This window comes from Belonocnema kinseyi, chromosome 10 (assembly GCF_010883055.1).
Source record: "Belonocnema kinseyi isolate 2016_QV_RU_SX_M_011 chromosome 10, B_treatae_v1, whole genome shotgun sequence".
Taxonomy (NCBI): Eukaryota; Metazoa; Arthropoda; class Insecta; order Hymenoptera; family Cynipidae; genus Belonocnema; species Belonocnema kinseyi.
In genome coordinates this window covers 77,626,615-77,639,962 of record NC_046666.1, presented here as the reverse complement: position 1 = coordinate 77,639,962, position 13,348 = coordinate 77,626,615, and the positions used below count along the sequence as shown (strand labels likewise).

At 30.9% G+C, this 13,348-nt stretch overlaps 3 protein-coding genes across 7 annotated transcripts in view; 2 read left to right on the top strand and 1 right to left on the bottom strand.

Annotated features, from left to right (window-relative positions):
* Window positions 1-908, top strand: part of LOC117181621 (alkaline phosphatase, tissue-nonspecific isozyme-like) — an 18,573-nt gene extending 17,665 nt beyond the window's left edge. For both annotated transcript variants that reach the window (XM_033374489.1, XM_033374488.1), the window contains one exon: window positions 293-908. In XM_033374489.1, coding sequence (XP_033230380.1) covers window positions 293-486 — 194 coding nt within the window. In that variant the 3' untranslated portion in view covers window positions 487-908. The remainder of the gene's footprint in view (window positions 1-292) is intronic.
* A 171-nt stretch (window positions 909-1,079) lies between these two features.
* On the bottom strand, window positions 1,080-10,595 carry LOC117181622. 2 transcript variants are annotated; one of them, XM_033374490.1, is made up of 3 exons: window positions 10,466-10,595; window positions 5,523-5,723; window positions 1,080-2,038 (listed from the first exon to the last, which is right to left on the bottom strand). In XM_033374490.1, the coding sequence occupies exons 2-3, from the start codon at window positions 5,605-5,607 to the stop codon at window positions 1,473-1,475; spliced, it is 651 nt and encodes a 216-aa protein (XP_033230381.1). In that variant the 5' UTR covers window positions 5,608-5,723; window positions 10,466-10,595; the 3' UTR covers window positions 1,080-1,472. The 2 variants fall into 2 exon arrangements, with proteins under 2 accessions (XP_033230381.1, XP_033230382.1); XM_033374491.1 differs by having other exon boundaries at window positions 1,080-2,023.
* Window positions 10,596-10,755: 160 nt separating this feature from the next.
* Window positions 10,756-13,348, top strand: part of LOC117181623 — a 109,852-nt gene continuing 107,259 nt past the window's right edge. For all 3 annotated transcript variants that reach the window (XM_033374493.1, XM_033374495.1, XM_033374494.1), the window contains exon 1: window positions 10,756-11,031. In XM_033374493.1, the coding sequence (XP_033230384.1) occupies window positions 10,857-11,031 (175 nt within the window). In that variant the 5' untranslated portion in view covers window positions 10,756-10,856. The remainder of the gene's footprint in view (window positions 11,032-13,348) is intronic.

The following is a 13,348-nucleotide window of genomic DNA, read 5'->3' as shown; positions in this document are numbered from 1 at the left end:
CAACACAAATTGAGACATTTATAAATATAAGTTACAATTTGATTCGAAGATTCAAGATTTTGAATAGTTCCATTTCCCTACCTTCAAAATGATGTGTCATTACGCTACTTTCCAAAAGTGCATAATATAAAATCACAGCGCTAACATTCGCTTCCCGCGACAGAAAAACTAGATTGCGGTCCCAAATAATGTTTGTGTACAGAATTATTGTTTAACGGAAAGACAAATTAATAGCAAATCCTGCAATCTAATTTTTATACTCTTTAATTAACATCAAATAATTGTTTTTCAGGGCCTCAAGCACATCTTTTTCACTCTACACATGAACAGAACTTCGTGGCACACGTGATAGCATATGCTGCAAAAATTGGTCCTTACAAAAAAGTCGACCATCGCAAAAAAAGTGGTGCCAACCAACAATGGATCACTCATTCCAGTGTGATTATTTCAATTATTATGATCGTCCTTTTTAAAATCTACCACTGAAGGGATTTCGACTTTTTTTATAGAGTATTAGAGATGACACAATTTTACCGAAAAAAAAGCAAATTCACGAATATTCTGAAAGTAAAACTTTAGACGCAAATTCCGGGCTTTAAAGTTTCGTCAATTTCTCTTGGTTTTTTAACTTTTACATCCCGAACATTTCAATTTCGTTAGTTTTTTTCGGACATTTGAAATTTCCTATTTTTTTCGGTATTCTTCAACAATCAAGATCTTTTTTGTCGGCAAAATGATGCCATCGCAGTATAAGAAATTATTTCGACACCGAGAATTGAAAATCAGAAGAGAGACATACTTTATACGTAGAACATTTAATCTCAAAATCAATTCTTTAAAAAAAAAATGAAAGATAATTTACTGCAACAGTCTGATTTTCACGGAAAACAGAACGATAACTGCGCACACTAACTTATAACACCCTGTACATCTTTCTTCATTTATTTATTTACAAACAAGTACATTAAAACAATTTTTCAGTCTTATGCTGCCGAGGATAAGGTATCTTAATTATTATCCTCCGGAGTTTATCAGTCGCAACGCTGAAAAGTGTAGGGATTTTGCGAGATTGCTTGCGGGTCATTATTATTATCATTATTATGCTTATTAAGTGTGGCAAAGTTGTTAATCTGACAAGGTAGGCTGCTCGAATTTATTTCACGAATCGCTATCACTGCACCTAATAACTTAGTTAGGAAGATAATCGAGAGCCAACCGTGTACAAACCACTTGCAGAATCCGTCGCGAGTTATGCAATTAAAATTATTTTAAACTTAGCGATGAAAGGTCGCAAACTGGAAAAAAGTGAAAATATTTCTGTCTGCATTTTATTGAAAATACTCAAGAGAACGTTGATGAAATTTATTTTTTTTAAAATAGATATTATTAGACAGAAATAATATCTCAAGTTTTTCGAGTTCCGAACAAAATAATGAGAAGAAAAAAAACGATGATGATGAACTTACAACTAATTATTCTAATTTCCTTTTTTCGTTCTTGAATTCTCTGCGAGACACTGTATCACTGACCATAACTTTGAGAGATATGTAGCCCAAGCACAATAATGCAGTGAAGAGGAAAATAAATCCTGGTGTGTGATTTTCGAAGACGAGTAAACTACAAATAGCGACTAGTTGAAAAGCGAGGACTAGAGGTGCTAAGTAAATGGCCAAAATAAGAAAATAGGAATTTTGCTTTGGCTTTTCTTTGCGAGATCTGGTGAACTTTGGCGTCGTTTCTACAGCCTTGCTTGGCTCGGCCGAAATTATTTTGACTGGTGCCTCCGAGCGAATTTGTCGGAGGACGACATGTCGGAAACTCGCGTAGACGAGGAAAAAACGTGCAGCAATTTTTTTCAGAATGTGTGTGATGCCTAGGTTAACTTTTTTGGCGAGAGGGTGAGACTTGGAGTTGTCAAACGAGTAGAGTAGATATGGAAAGAGATTCAGATTTTGACAGCAGTGACGAATTCTCTGCATTGAGGTGTGGCGGAATAAAGACGGTGGTCCACTATATTTCCCCTCTGAAAACAGAACAACTATCTTTATTTTATATGATTTGGTAATACTATTATGCATTTTTGTCTTTCATTTTAAATTGATTCTAGTGCTTCAGCGAGCAGTGTTGACATCAAAAGTTGTCAGACTTAGATCGTACATTTGTGAAACATCATTAGCACTAGAATTTACCAATTTCCAAATCTATTGATATTTTACCATTTCAGGGTGGCCGTTTTAATCGACGAAATAAATTCCCGGTCATTTGCGGTTCGCAAAAATTTTTCACGGTCAATGAAATTTAAAAAATGGAACACTAAAGTTGCAAAATTTTCCACTTGAGGTAATAAAAACTGAGCTTTAAATAAAAGCACTCAAAGTGGAACTGTTAACTTTTGAACTTTTAAAATTGAAATTTAAAAGTTTTTTATTTAAAAATATTGTATTCAAATCCTCAATAATTTACGCGTATAAAATTGAATGTACTAACATTTTTCAATATAAAAAAATATAAATCGATGTTATCACTTTCAATGCTCTAAATTAGAAAATCAATCAATGAACTTAAAAATTTTCCAAATTATATAACTTTAAGGAATTTTAAGCTAGAAACATCAAATATTGAAAAATTGAAAAAATGTTAACTGAACACTTCTTAAATTAGAAATTCAATTATTTTCTTTTTAAATAGTTTAAATATCCTTGGCAAGCTTCAAAATTTTATTTCAAAATCTTTAGAAATCTAGAAGTTGTTTTAAATTGGTTTAACATTTGAAATTATTTTGGAAATTTTTTAAGAACTTATAAATATCTGTCAAAATGAATGGAATTTTTTCTAGAATTTTCTGAAAATCCTACAAATTAAAAAAAAAAAATGAATGGAATTTTTTATACAATTTTCAGAAAATCCTGCAAATTAAAAAAAAATTTATTTACAATTTGGATCTGTAAGTAAAAATTGAGCATTCATCATTCTTATGCGAAATTTGAGTAATTTTAAGAGATATGTAGAAGTTTTGAAAAGATTCTTTTTAAGAAATGTGAAAGGCTTCAAAAGAATAAAAACATTTTCTGAAGATTCCTAGGAAAATTAACAATAACTTTTCAGTTTGAAAAATTATTTTAAGAGAATATTTAGAATTTTTTTCAAAAATTAAAACGAGATTTTCAAAAAAGATTCTAGAAGATTTTAAGAAAACTTTTTAAAATTTGCATGATCATTTTTTATCTTTTTAAAACTCCTAAATATCTCTTAAAATTACTCAAATTTTTTCTACAAACGTTCATTTGTAAATTATACATAAAAAAAATTTGTATTTCACTTACAAATTAAACATTTTTCAAATACAACAATTAAAATTTTAACGTTCAAAGTTTCAAGGCTCTTCGAAACTTTAACGTTTCCAGGTTTTCTACATTAAACAATTGAGTTAAAGATTCTTTACTTTTAAAAATTCTGTTACAATTTATTTGTCTTAAATAAATATTCAATAATTAATCTTTCTTTATTTAAAAATTTCAAATTGAATGGGTTAAAAATTGAATATTTTAGACTGAAATAATATTTTTAATTTAATAAAATCCTTTAATTAAGAATATCTTATTATGAAGTTACTTTGAAGTTGAAAATAATTTATAAACTTTCAGTCACACCTTAACAGTTGTTTAATGACTACGACTTTCAATTGGAAAACCGTATAAGTTTAAACGTTAAAATCTGAAAATACTTAAATTTTGAACTGGTTTAAAATCGGTTTGTCAAGCCGTTTTCGTTCACTTTTTATTACTTAAAATAAAGATAAATTTAAAAAAAATTATTCATTTATTAATTAAAAATATTTTTATCCAGAATTTTCAACATCGAAGGCTTCAATTTTGTATTTTTTCAAATATTTAAGAAAGCATTTAAAAGTTCTTTAAATTCAAAATGTAAGTTTAGAAATAAACACTTTTAAAGTAAACAAATTTGAATTACCCATTATAAGCTAATAGCATAATTTAAAAACATAACAATTCCACTAATTATTTTAAAAAGTGTTGAAATTGAACGTGGACAGATTTTTCTTCTACAAATTTGTAAAATTCCCGGTAAAAAAAAATTCACTGTCATTTGCCGGTCTCAAAAAATTCCCGGTCCAGCGGCCACCCTGCATTTCCAAACTGAATGGAATGTGTTTCATTTTGTTCAACCTCTATGGATCTAATTTTATGTTTCAGTTAAACTTTATACAATTATTTTCATTGTTTTCAGTCTCATTTATATTGTTTGCTTCTTTAAAACTTCTAACACAATAAAAAAATATTTCTAATTGATATCATAAAAAATGTCAAATTATTTATTTAAAAACATGACTATCCTTCAAGTATTTCTGAGCTAAAACACCATTACTGAAATATAAATTAAAAAAAGACTGAAAGAAGTTTCAAGAATTAAAATAATATATAATTTTGAAAAGTTACATCCTGAAATATTTGCACATTGTTTCACAGTGTAATTTTTATTTAAAAGTTTGATTATTAAGTTTGATTCAATAAAATTGATAAAGTTTTATTTTATTTATACAACAATATAATTATAAGATATCAGTTTTAAAAAAGTGATATAAATATTAAATACACAATCAAATATCCACACGCTAATTTATGTAGAAAGGAAAAAGGTTATCCATTTGATAATGGGAAACATTCAATTTAAGCTTGCACGTTTTCAAAAGACAAAATAATGGCTAAATCAGCAGCGCCTTTGATATTGTCGCGTGAACTGTACATGAAACCTGTATCACTTTATTTATTTGCGTTAGCCTTTGGTAAAATTGAGTACACGTGCTCTCATCTTACATGCAATTTTATTACATCATTTAATCTTTCAACTCATAAAAGCATTAAAGAAAATTCCAAATAAAATTTTAAACAAACGCAATCCACCAATAAAGAATACGAAATTAATGTAACATAGATATTTTATTCGCAAATATTCCTTTTTTCCACCGTTTTGCAGATAATGAAACGACAGCACAAGTTAAAAGCAATTAGATTTGATAGTCTTGTAAAAATTTTCCAAGTAACTCAATTTACTGATGATTAAAGAAATCTAGAGAAAAACAATTAAAACAGTTCAAGAGTTCGCAAATTAATGCAACACATTTCAGATTTTGAATTGGGAAAATAAAAACCAAAACCAGAATGAATCCAGAGTATAAAACAAAAAAGCAATTGAAATTATAAATTCAAGTAACTTAAATTAACCCTGGGAGCACACTATGGGTCATTCAGACCCTTAAATCGATTTTTGTCAGGAATATCTTTTAAGACGGAAATTTTTTTCTTGCAAAACATGGGGTTTTAAGGATTTTGTATGCCTGAATAATTCCAACGACTTTTTTATACACGGGTTAATTCTATAATGTTTGAAGTATATCTTGAGAATTTTTTCAACTTGATCGAATGAGTAGTTTTAAAATGGTAGACCGATCGAAAAAAATAGGTGTGTGCTCCGAGAGTTACATTCTAAAATTGTCTAGTTACCTTTGAACAGATCGGAAACACGGCGAACCAAAGTTTGTCTTTTTTTCATAACAGTCTGCGGCTCCATCACTTCAGTTAGACTCATCTTGATCTGATTGTTGTAGATCTTTTGAAAAGACGAGATCTAGTCTCGCCTACTTATCTTTTCTCAATGAAATACCCGAACCCCTCCTTCGCTGGTATTCACTCGACCAATCAGTTCTGAAAATGATCAGTCATTAGATTCCAATAAACTGATCACAAAGATGTCTTCAATTGCAGGAAGGAGGGATAGATAGGCTTCAGATACTTATTTTGCACATGGATTCAATTATTTTGAGAGATAACAGAGTTAATTTTCAAACATTTAAAAAAAGTTTAGAGTCGAGACTAACAAGTTGCACTGCCAGAGGTGGCACTGCAACATTCACTTTGGACTTATGCGCAAAGATAGACTCTCAATCCAACCAGGACCTTCGACCCTAAGCAAAGTGTTTCAAAAACCGTCACAGCTGATAGCCTATTAGACCCCAGATTAATTTCTTGCTTGAATTCATTTGCGACTGGTAATTACAGACTTTAATCTTGATAAGTTTGTCTAAATCCAGCAGCGTTCATTGAGAACAAATTGTGGATATTTGATTATCATGATGAGACAAGACACACTATTTGTTTTAGTCTAGCATCTGACCTTGTTGAATGTTGGATACTTTATATTCTCTTTAGATAAAATAAACATTGCGATTCTTCCACAACTCTTTTCCAATTTGAGATGGTGCCATTCTTTCTTAATTTTTTTTTTTAATGAGAGTTTTTAACATTCTTTTCAGGAGTTTAGAGATCAAGGCTAATCTGATAATAGTGAGACTGATTTTTTAATAAAAACTTTGGATAATTTAGATTAATTAAGCCATAAAGCCAAGAGAGAAATAAATAACTTTTCTGCTTAATTGGGAAATTTTTTTAAAACTAATATTGAAAAAAGGTTATAAAATAGTTGTTGGCGAAGTTTCCTCTTTAAGGTCCAAAACAACTGAGATCCATTATTCTATAAAAATTATCAAATTTCTTCTCAGAGATATCCTATACAAATTTCATGTTTTAGGTGTGATGAAAAATTGGTTATCCTTGACTAATATGACTGTTGTAAATTATCATTTATCATTAGTTAATAAATCTCTTTCCAGCAACTTTACAAATCATTTTATTAAATTTAAACGAAACATTTCATGATAAATTTAAAAACGATGAAAATTGTATAATTAACCTTCATGACATATTTTTATCGAGATAACCGGGATAAATATAGATCAAGGCTCATTACTGAATTGCAAATTTGTATGCTAATGGGATTTTTCTCTATAATTGATATCCTTCGAATATGGTTTATAAAATAAAAAGCAAATCTTGTATATATATTTAAATTTATAAATAATCACAATATTATACATACAGTATAAACGTTGATCCATGTTTGCCTCAGTTAACGGCATTGAAGCACATTTTTTTAATTCAGTACAGCAATTATCGAATATTTCAAAAATATCTTACAAGCCGTCAGTACAAGTTGAGTTAGAAAAAAACCAGAAATATTCAAACCTTGAGGATTGATCGTATATAGAAAAATGCAAAAACACATGTCTTCGAAAGAACTCAATAATAGCGCAGAACTTGTGGAAAAATGAAATAAGTGGCCGCTAACCAGGAATCCAGACCAGCAAACAACAAAAAAAACTCGTCACATTTCCCACAATTCTCTTCTTCTACAATTCACTTCTCAAGAAACAGTTGTATGTTTTATCCTGTTCCAGGCTTGAAATTACCACAAGACTAATATGGCGAGTTGAATCTGATCATTCAGTGACCTCGTGTGAAACTCTGTCACTCTAGATAAAACGCTACGATCATTTTATATGTTTGCCCGCCCAGCAAAGAAAAAAAACAACTGATCTTGTTTGGTAAAGGCAACTTATTTATAAATTAAATACCTCTATTTTTAACTTCGAGAGATTCTAATCCCCCAGAGAACGAAGACAGACAACAATTCCACATTGAAAAACTACAAGGTTCTTATGTAGTTTATAAATTGAAGGGTTTGCTAGTATTCGTAGAAAAATATTTATTTGACCAATTCTATTTCAAATCTGGTAAAGTTTCATGTAAAGTCTAGTCTAGCTCATGGTGTCAGCATGATTTAGTATTTGGAAATATAATTCTATATAAAACTAATTCTAACAAAATTTTGAAAAATTATAAAATGGTGGATGTTTTTTTAGCATTCTTGAAAGTTGATTTTCTCAAAATTGACATTTTAATTTTTTTTGAGAAATAGATGGCAATATGCACTACGCACCATTTGATTTTTTGTGTTTGGCAAACCAATACTTCACATTAAAAAAAAAACGAAGAATTTCAATGTCCCGGAAGTTAGATCCGTAAACTTATTTTTTCCAAAAAATTAAAGTTGTGCTAAACTTGTGCTCATTTGTACCGTAAATGGTTTTTTGAAAAATCAAAAATTACGGGCACAATTTTTGAAAAGCGTTTTTTTTGCTAGATCCGCAACTTCTTACTAAACCAAAAAGAAAGGTTGTGCTAGGCGGCTCGAAATTTACACTATATTGTGAAAGAAAGAAAAATTCCAAAAACCTAACCGTTAAAAAACCAAAAGCAAAAGCAAAAACACTTGTGCTCGACAAATGCAGCCTTTATGCATAAAATTTCCAAAAATAGTCAAATTTCGAAAAAATTAAACTTGTGCTGAGTTGTGCTTGACAAATGCTGTCTGGATTCCCTCTAACAAAATTACGTGAAATCAACCGTTCTCATATGGAAACTCAAAATGTACCTAAAACTGAAAAAAAAGATCCTAAAATAGCCAACTTTCGAAAAACTAAAACCTGTTCTGACTTGTGCATTCGTTACGTTATTAAAAATAGCAAAATTCAAACCAAAATTATGATTTGTTAATCACACTGCCATTTAGAACAATATATTGCAAAAATCATTCAGTCTTTTATATATAATTATTATTAAAATATAAACGGTTCATATAACAAACCAAAAATTCTATTATGTGAATGTGTGCGTGTTATTTATGGATCTTTATGTTTTTATAGTTTTAGATACATTTTGAGTTTTCATGAGAACTGTTGATCTCACGTAATTTTATCAGAGGGGATGAAGACTGCATTTGTCGAGCACAACTTAGCACAAGTGTTAGTTTTTCGAAATTTGTTAAAATAATACATTTTTTTGGCTTTTGTTTTTTAACGGTTAGGTTTTTGGAATTTTTCTTTCTTCCACAAAATTGTGTACACTTCGAGCCGCCCAGCACAAACTTTCGTTTTGCTCTAGTAAGAAGTTGCGGATCTAGCAAAAAAAAAACGTTATTCAAAAATGTTGCCTGTAATTTTTGATTTTTGGAAAAACTATTTACAGCACAAATGAGCACAGGTTTAGCAAAACTTTAATTTTTTGGAAAAAATAAGTTTGCGGATCTAACTTCCGGGACATAGAGTTTCATCGTCCTGAAATTCGGGATGACTAGTCTAATATTTTTTAATCAGCTTCCTTAGTCGTCCCGAATTTTCGAATCCTTTCGAATTTTCCAACTGTCCCAATTTTTCAGAACGATTAGACAGACTTAAGAAAATGTTTGAAAAATCCTATTTTTGCCTTTTTCTCGGAAACAACGAAATGTACAAGAAAATTTCCGGATAAAAGGTTCCACATAATATGAACAAATTCTAAAACAAATTTTTTGATCCCCTGCACTGTTTAAGAGAAGAAAAAAATCTATTTAAAAATAAAAATCTCCCTCTTAAAAAATGTTTTAGCTCACATAAAATTAAAAAGATGCCCTTTTATATTAGCAGACTCTTTAAAAATATGGGGAAAATAGAAAAGGTGGGTCTTTCCTGAAAATTGTCTTTTCAGGCTTTCAAAATCCGATGAAAAAAAAAAGATTTTATGGGAAGTTCCACCTTTTTTTATTTTTTTTCTCATAATGATTTACAGTTTCTGCTTACATAAATTATGCAGCCTATCAGTTTTATTGGGACTCAACCATTTTTGAGGTAAGGACCATTTTTTTAGTACAACTTTTTTTCTCGTAAGTGGAGCAAGATGTCACAAAAAAGTCAAATGTATTTTGTGGTCAAACTTTTCTAGATGTGTAAACTTTTATGTAAAAATTGTCTTGTACATCTCGTTTTCAAAGTATTTATATGAATTTTCTGCCCCTCCCCTCTCTCTATTTAACTTTGCGACTATACAGAAAAATCATAAACATTCTTTAGAATAAAACTTCATTCATGCATGATGCAAAAATATTAGTTAAAATGGTCTGATCCACCCTCCCATTAAGTAATAAACTTTTTCTACGAAAACTGCAAACTTTCCACTGAAGAGTGTGTTTTTCAAACTAATGCTTTGTAAAAGGAAAATTCAATTTTCATGAAAAAAGTGAATTGCTCGAAATTACATAATATGTACAATGGAAAATATTGATTCAAATTCTTGATGGACACAATTCAAGTTTGAAATACACTCAGTAACCTAAAGTCGACCCTGAATATTTCTTCAGCTAATCTTTAAAAAATAATTTTTTACAATGGAAGAACGAAATCGTGTTGACTTTTTCTTGTCTGTGGAGCAAATTATGTATCTGGAAGGTTTCAATCTAAGCGAGATTTACGAATTAGAACACTGATTTCGAGAATTATAATATAAACCAAAGCATACTTTATGACACAGGTATGCCTCTAAATAAGCGTTAAACGATTGTTAACTCCAGAATAAACACGAATCGGCATAATTAGAGCGGAAATTCAGTTATTGAACGACCCTTGAGAATCAGATACAATTTTCGCGCAATGGATTGCTGGAAGCTTCTACCCCGATCCTATTTTTTCTTGTCCTCAATTTTTCAATTGCCGACGCATTTCACAATAATGACTCACCTTGCAATAGATTGTATTGCTGAATCTACAATTGTTGCGACGATTATCGACTTCCACGAGAAACGTAGAACCTCCTCGTCGACTACGCGTCCCCCTAGCTATACTTTTTGTACAGATTAAAGACAATTGGAAACTCGCGAAATATTCCCATCCTTCGGTAAACAGTGTTAAGACTCACTTCGAAAGTGAGGATAATAGAGTTTCAAATGAAAGTTCGTCAACGTTGAGAAAGAATTCTCGAATTTCAGTAGAGCTTGGGAGAACTTGAGAAACGGCAGAATAACTCCGATCACAACGATACCCAAACAATAACTGATGGCAAGAAGGCGAACTGTGTCGAACTCATACTGCCGGCAGCGCAAAAGTGGGGTGGAGAGTGTAGGGTCGAACCATGAACACGAGACAGCCTCATGGCCTCGCAGAGAATCCATTGGAGGAGAACCTGGATACAACGGGGCTACCAATAGTATTTGCGGATTTTCCTAACGTAAGGGCCAGTGAGGGCTGCTTTGTGAATCACCAGGAGTCTTCTCATCTTCAGAACATGCAGGGGCGTCTGAATTGGGGTAGGTTTCACCGCTTCAACGAAATTATCTTTCATTTTAATTATTTCTACTCCCTTGGGAGAAAAAATGCCAATTAACGACTACTCACCTAATTTCTGACGTCACGTTAGTTTGAAAACTTCTATTTCTATGCCTGTTTACATGATTAAAAGAGAACCTTTATTCACCTATGTTACACAAAATTAATTTGTATTGAATTAAAAATATTAAGGACGTCAAAAGATGTACTGCAGCGCCACCTTGGCGAAAGTTTCTTATAGAAATTTATTCCGAACCAATCTGAACTATTCCGAATCATTCCGAAACCTGCATTCAATCTAATCAGTACCAAATTGAAGCAATCTGAATCCAATTTTCAATAATATTCATTACGTGCTCAACATTTTTTTTATTTTCGTTTTACAACAAATAGAAAAAAATCCTGTAGTATCCTGGGGAGAGGGTTCAACAAGTGGGTAACATGGCCCCATGTGACCAATAAATTTCAATAAACTTTTTGATAAAAAAATACCATAAATTGCTAATAAATGTTTATAGATTACAAAAAACTTAACTAGGAATTTTCGGCAATTCATGGAAAGTTATCGATAAATTCCCAAAAAATTGTGGACAAGAGTATAGTTCAGTAATTTTGAAAGACTGAAATACATTACAAATTTTATGAATGGTGTTCAGAGGAAAATTTCCCTATTTTATTATCAGAATTTTGCTGATTAAGATTCATAACCAAGAATGGACGAGCCTTATTCACTGTATCCATTAAAAGCCATTGAATGTGTATTATCGCTTGTTAAAACGACCAAAGTCTCTTCGGAAATATTAACTTCATGCTAGTATTTATGGCCTCTGAGAATCTAACAGCTTTCCTCATTCTACTGGTCTCCTTTTTCCCAAAATGTCCCCTTCACACTTTTTCCAGCAAGGAGAAAATACGTTTTTCCGAACAAGTTTCGAGCCCAGGAAATTTCGAAGTGAATCCCAGACATCCAGAACTGGGTTCAGAAATTCCGGACTGAAAACTGATAATTGAGGAATTTAAATCCGCGATGAATATTTGAAGTCCCTTCCTCTGCCTTTCCGGACTGAGTCCTGAACTGGGAACAGCTACATTTCAACTCCACATCTGGATGCCGCTTTAAATACTGAATGCCTGGATCAGATTTTATCAAAACACAACACTCAATCCCTATTTTTTTAAATATAGGTCTCAGTACCTATTTTTAAAATATAGGGCGGCTAAAGACGATGTCAAGGTACCGTACTATACCTGAAGGCTCAGCTGACCCTTCCTATTGTAAGGCGTTCGAACTCGAGCTTGAAATTTGGCGAGGTATTGTGGTGCTCATTCAGAGGCTACTTGTATTATGTTGCGTTGGTAAGTTTAAAATTGATATCAAGTCACCCATTGAAGCCAGGCGAATACTGTAACTTTGTATGTGATGCGGTATACAAATTTTTCAAAGTTTTAGGGAAAATTTTAATCATTTTAATATGGATTCAGCGGTTAATAGAAATTTTGAAAATTCTGAAGATTGCGAAATACAACTTTGAAATTTTTTTAAGGTTTCGAAATCAAGTTTAAATTCTCAGCTGTTCAATATTGAAATAAATGGAAAACTCAGTTTGTAACTGTATAAAATTGCAGACAATTTGAAATTGAATTGCCATCAGCTGGTAATTCAGCTGTCGAAAAGACAAATAAATTTTCAATTTAATTTTCAACTGTTGAAAATTGAAGAATTTTTCCAATTTATTTGTTGACTATTTATATTCCAGTTGTGGAAGTTTCCATTTCAAACTTTCAATAACTTTTAATAATTGCACCTTCAACTATTGAAAATTGAAGAAAATTTAATTTCAAATGGTTAAAAATTCAACTACTAAAAATTGAACTAAATTAAAATGGTGTTTTCCTGAATTTTCCACTGTTGGTTCTTAAACGGCAATTGAATAACTATATAAACTGTAATTTTTTATCAACTAAAGTAAAGTTCCAGAAGATTTTAATTATATTTTTAATGGTCTTTAATTGTATGCAGTTGAACATTGAATTTATTTCAATATTCAACAGCTGGATATTGAAACTTGAATTTTTAATTTAGTTCCATTTTCAACCACTGAAAATTGTAAATTAAATGTACAACAATTCAACTTGCTACAAACCTTTACAAGGTGTTGTAAAGAGAATTATGTTTCCCAAAAAACTGTTTAAAAAACACACCAAACTCTCGATTTCAGTCAAGAATCGGGACTGATTTCAGGGGGATAGAAACGTTAACAGTGAGGGCTGCCTGACTCGTTTTTGATTGAAATATAT

What these genes read in the sequence shown, in the direction of transcription:
- LOC117181622 (XM_033374490.1), bottom strand. Translation starts at nt 5,607, where the DNA reads ATGAGTCTAACTGAAGTGATGGAGCCGCAGACTGTTATGAAAAAAAGA. An exon ending in TGTTTCCGATCTGTTCAAAG is followed by an intron (nt 2,039 to 5,522) that starts GTAACTAGACAA and finishes AAATAAAGATAG; the next exon opens with TTGTTCTGTTTTCAGAGGGG.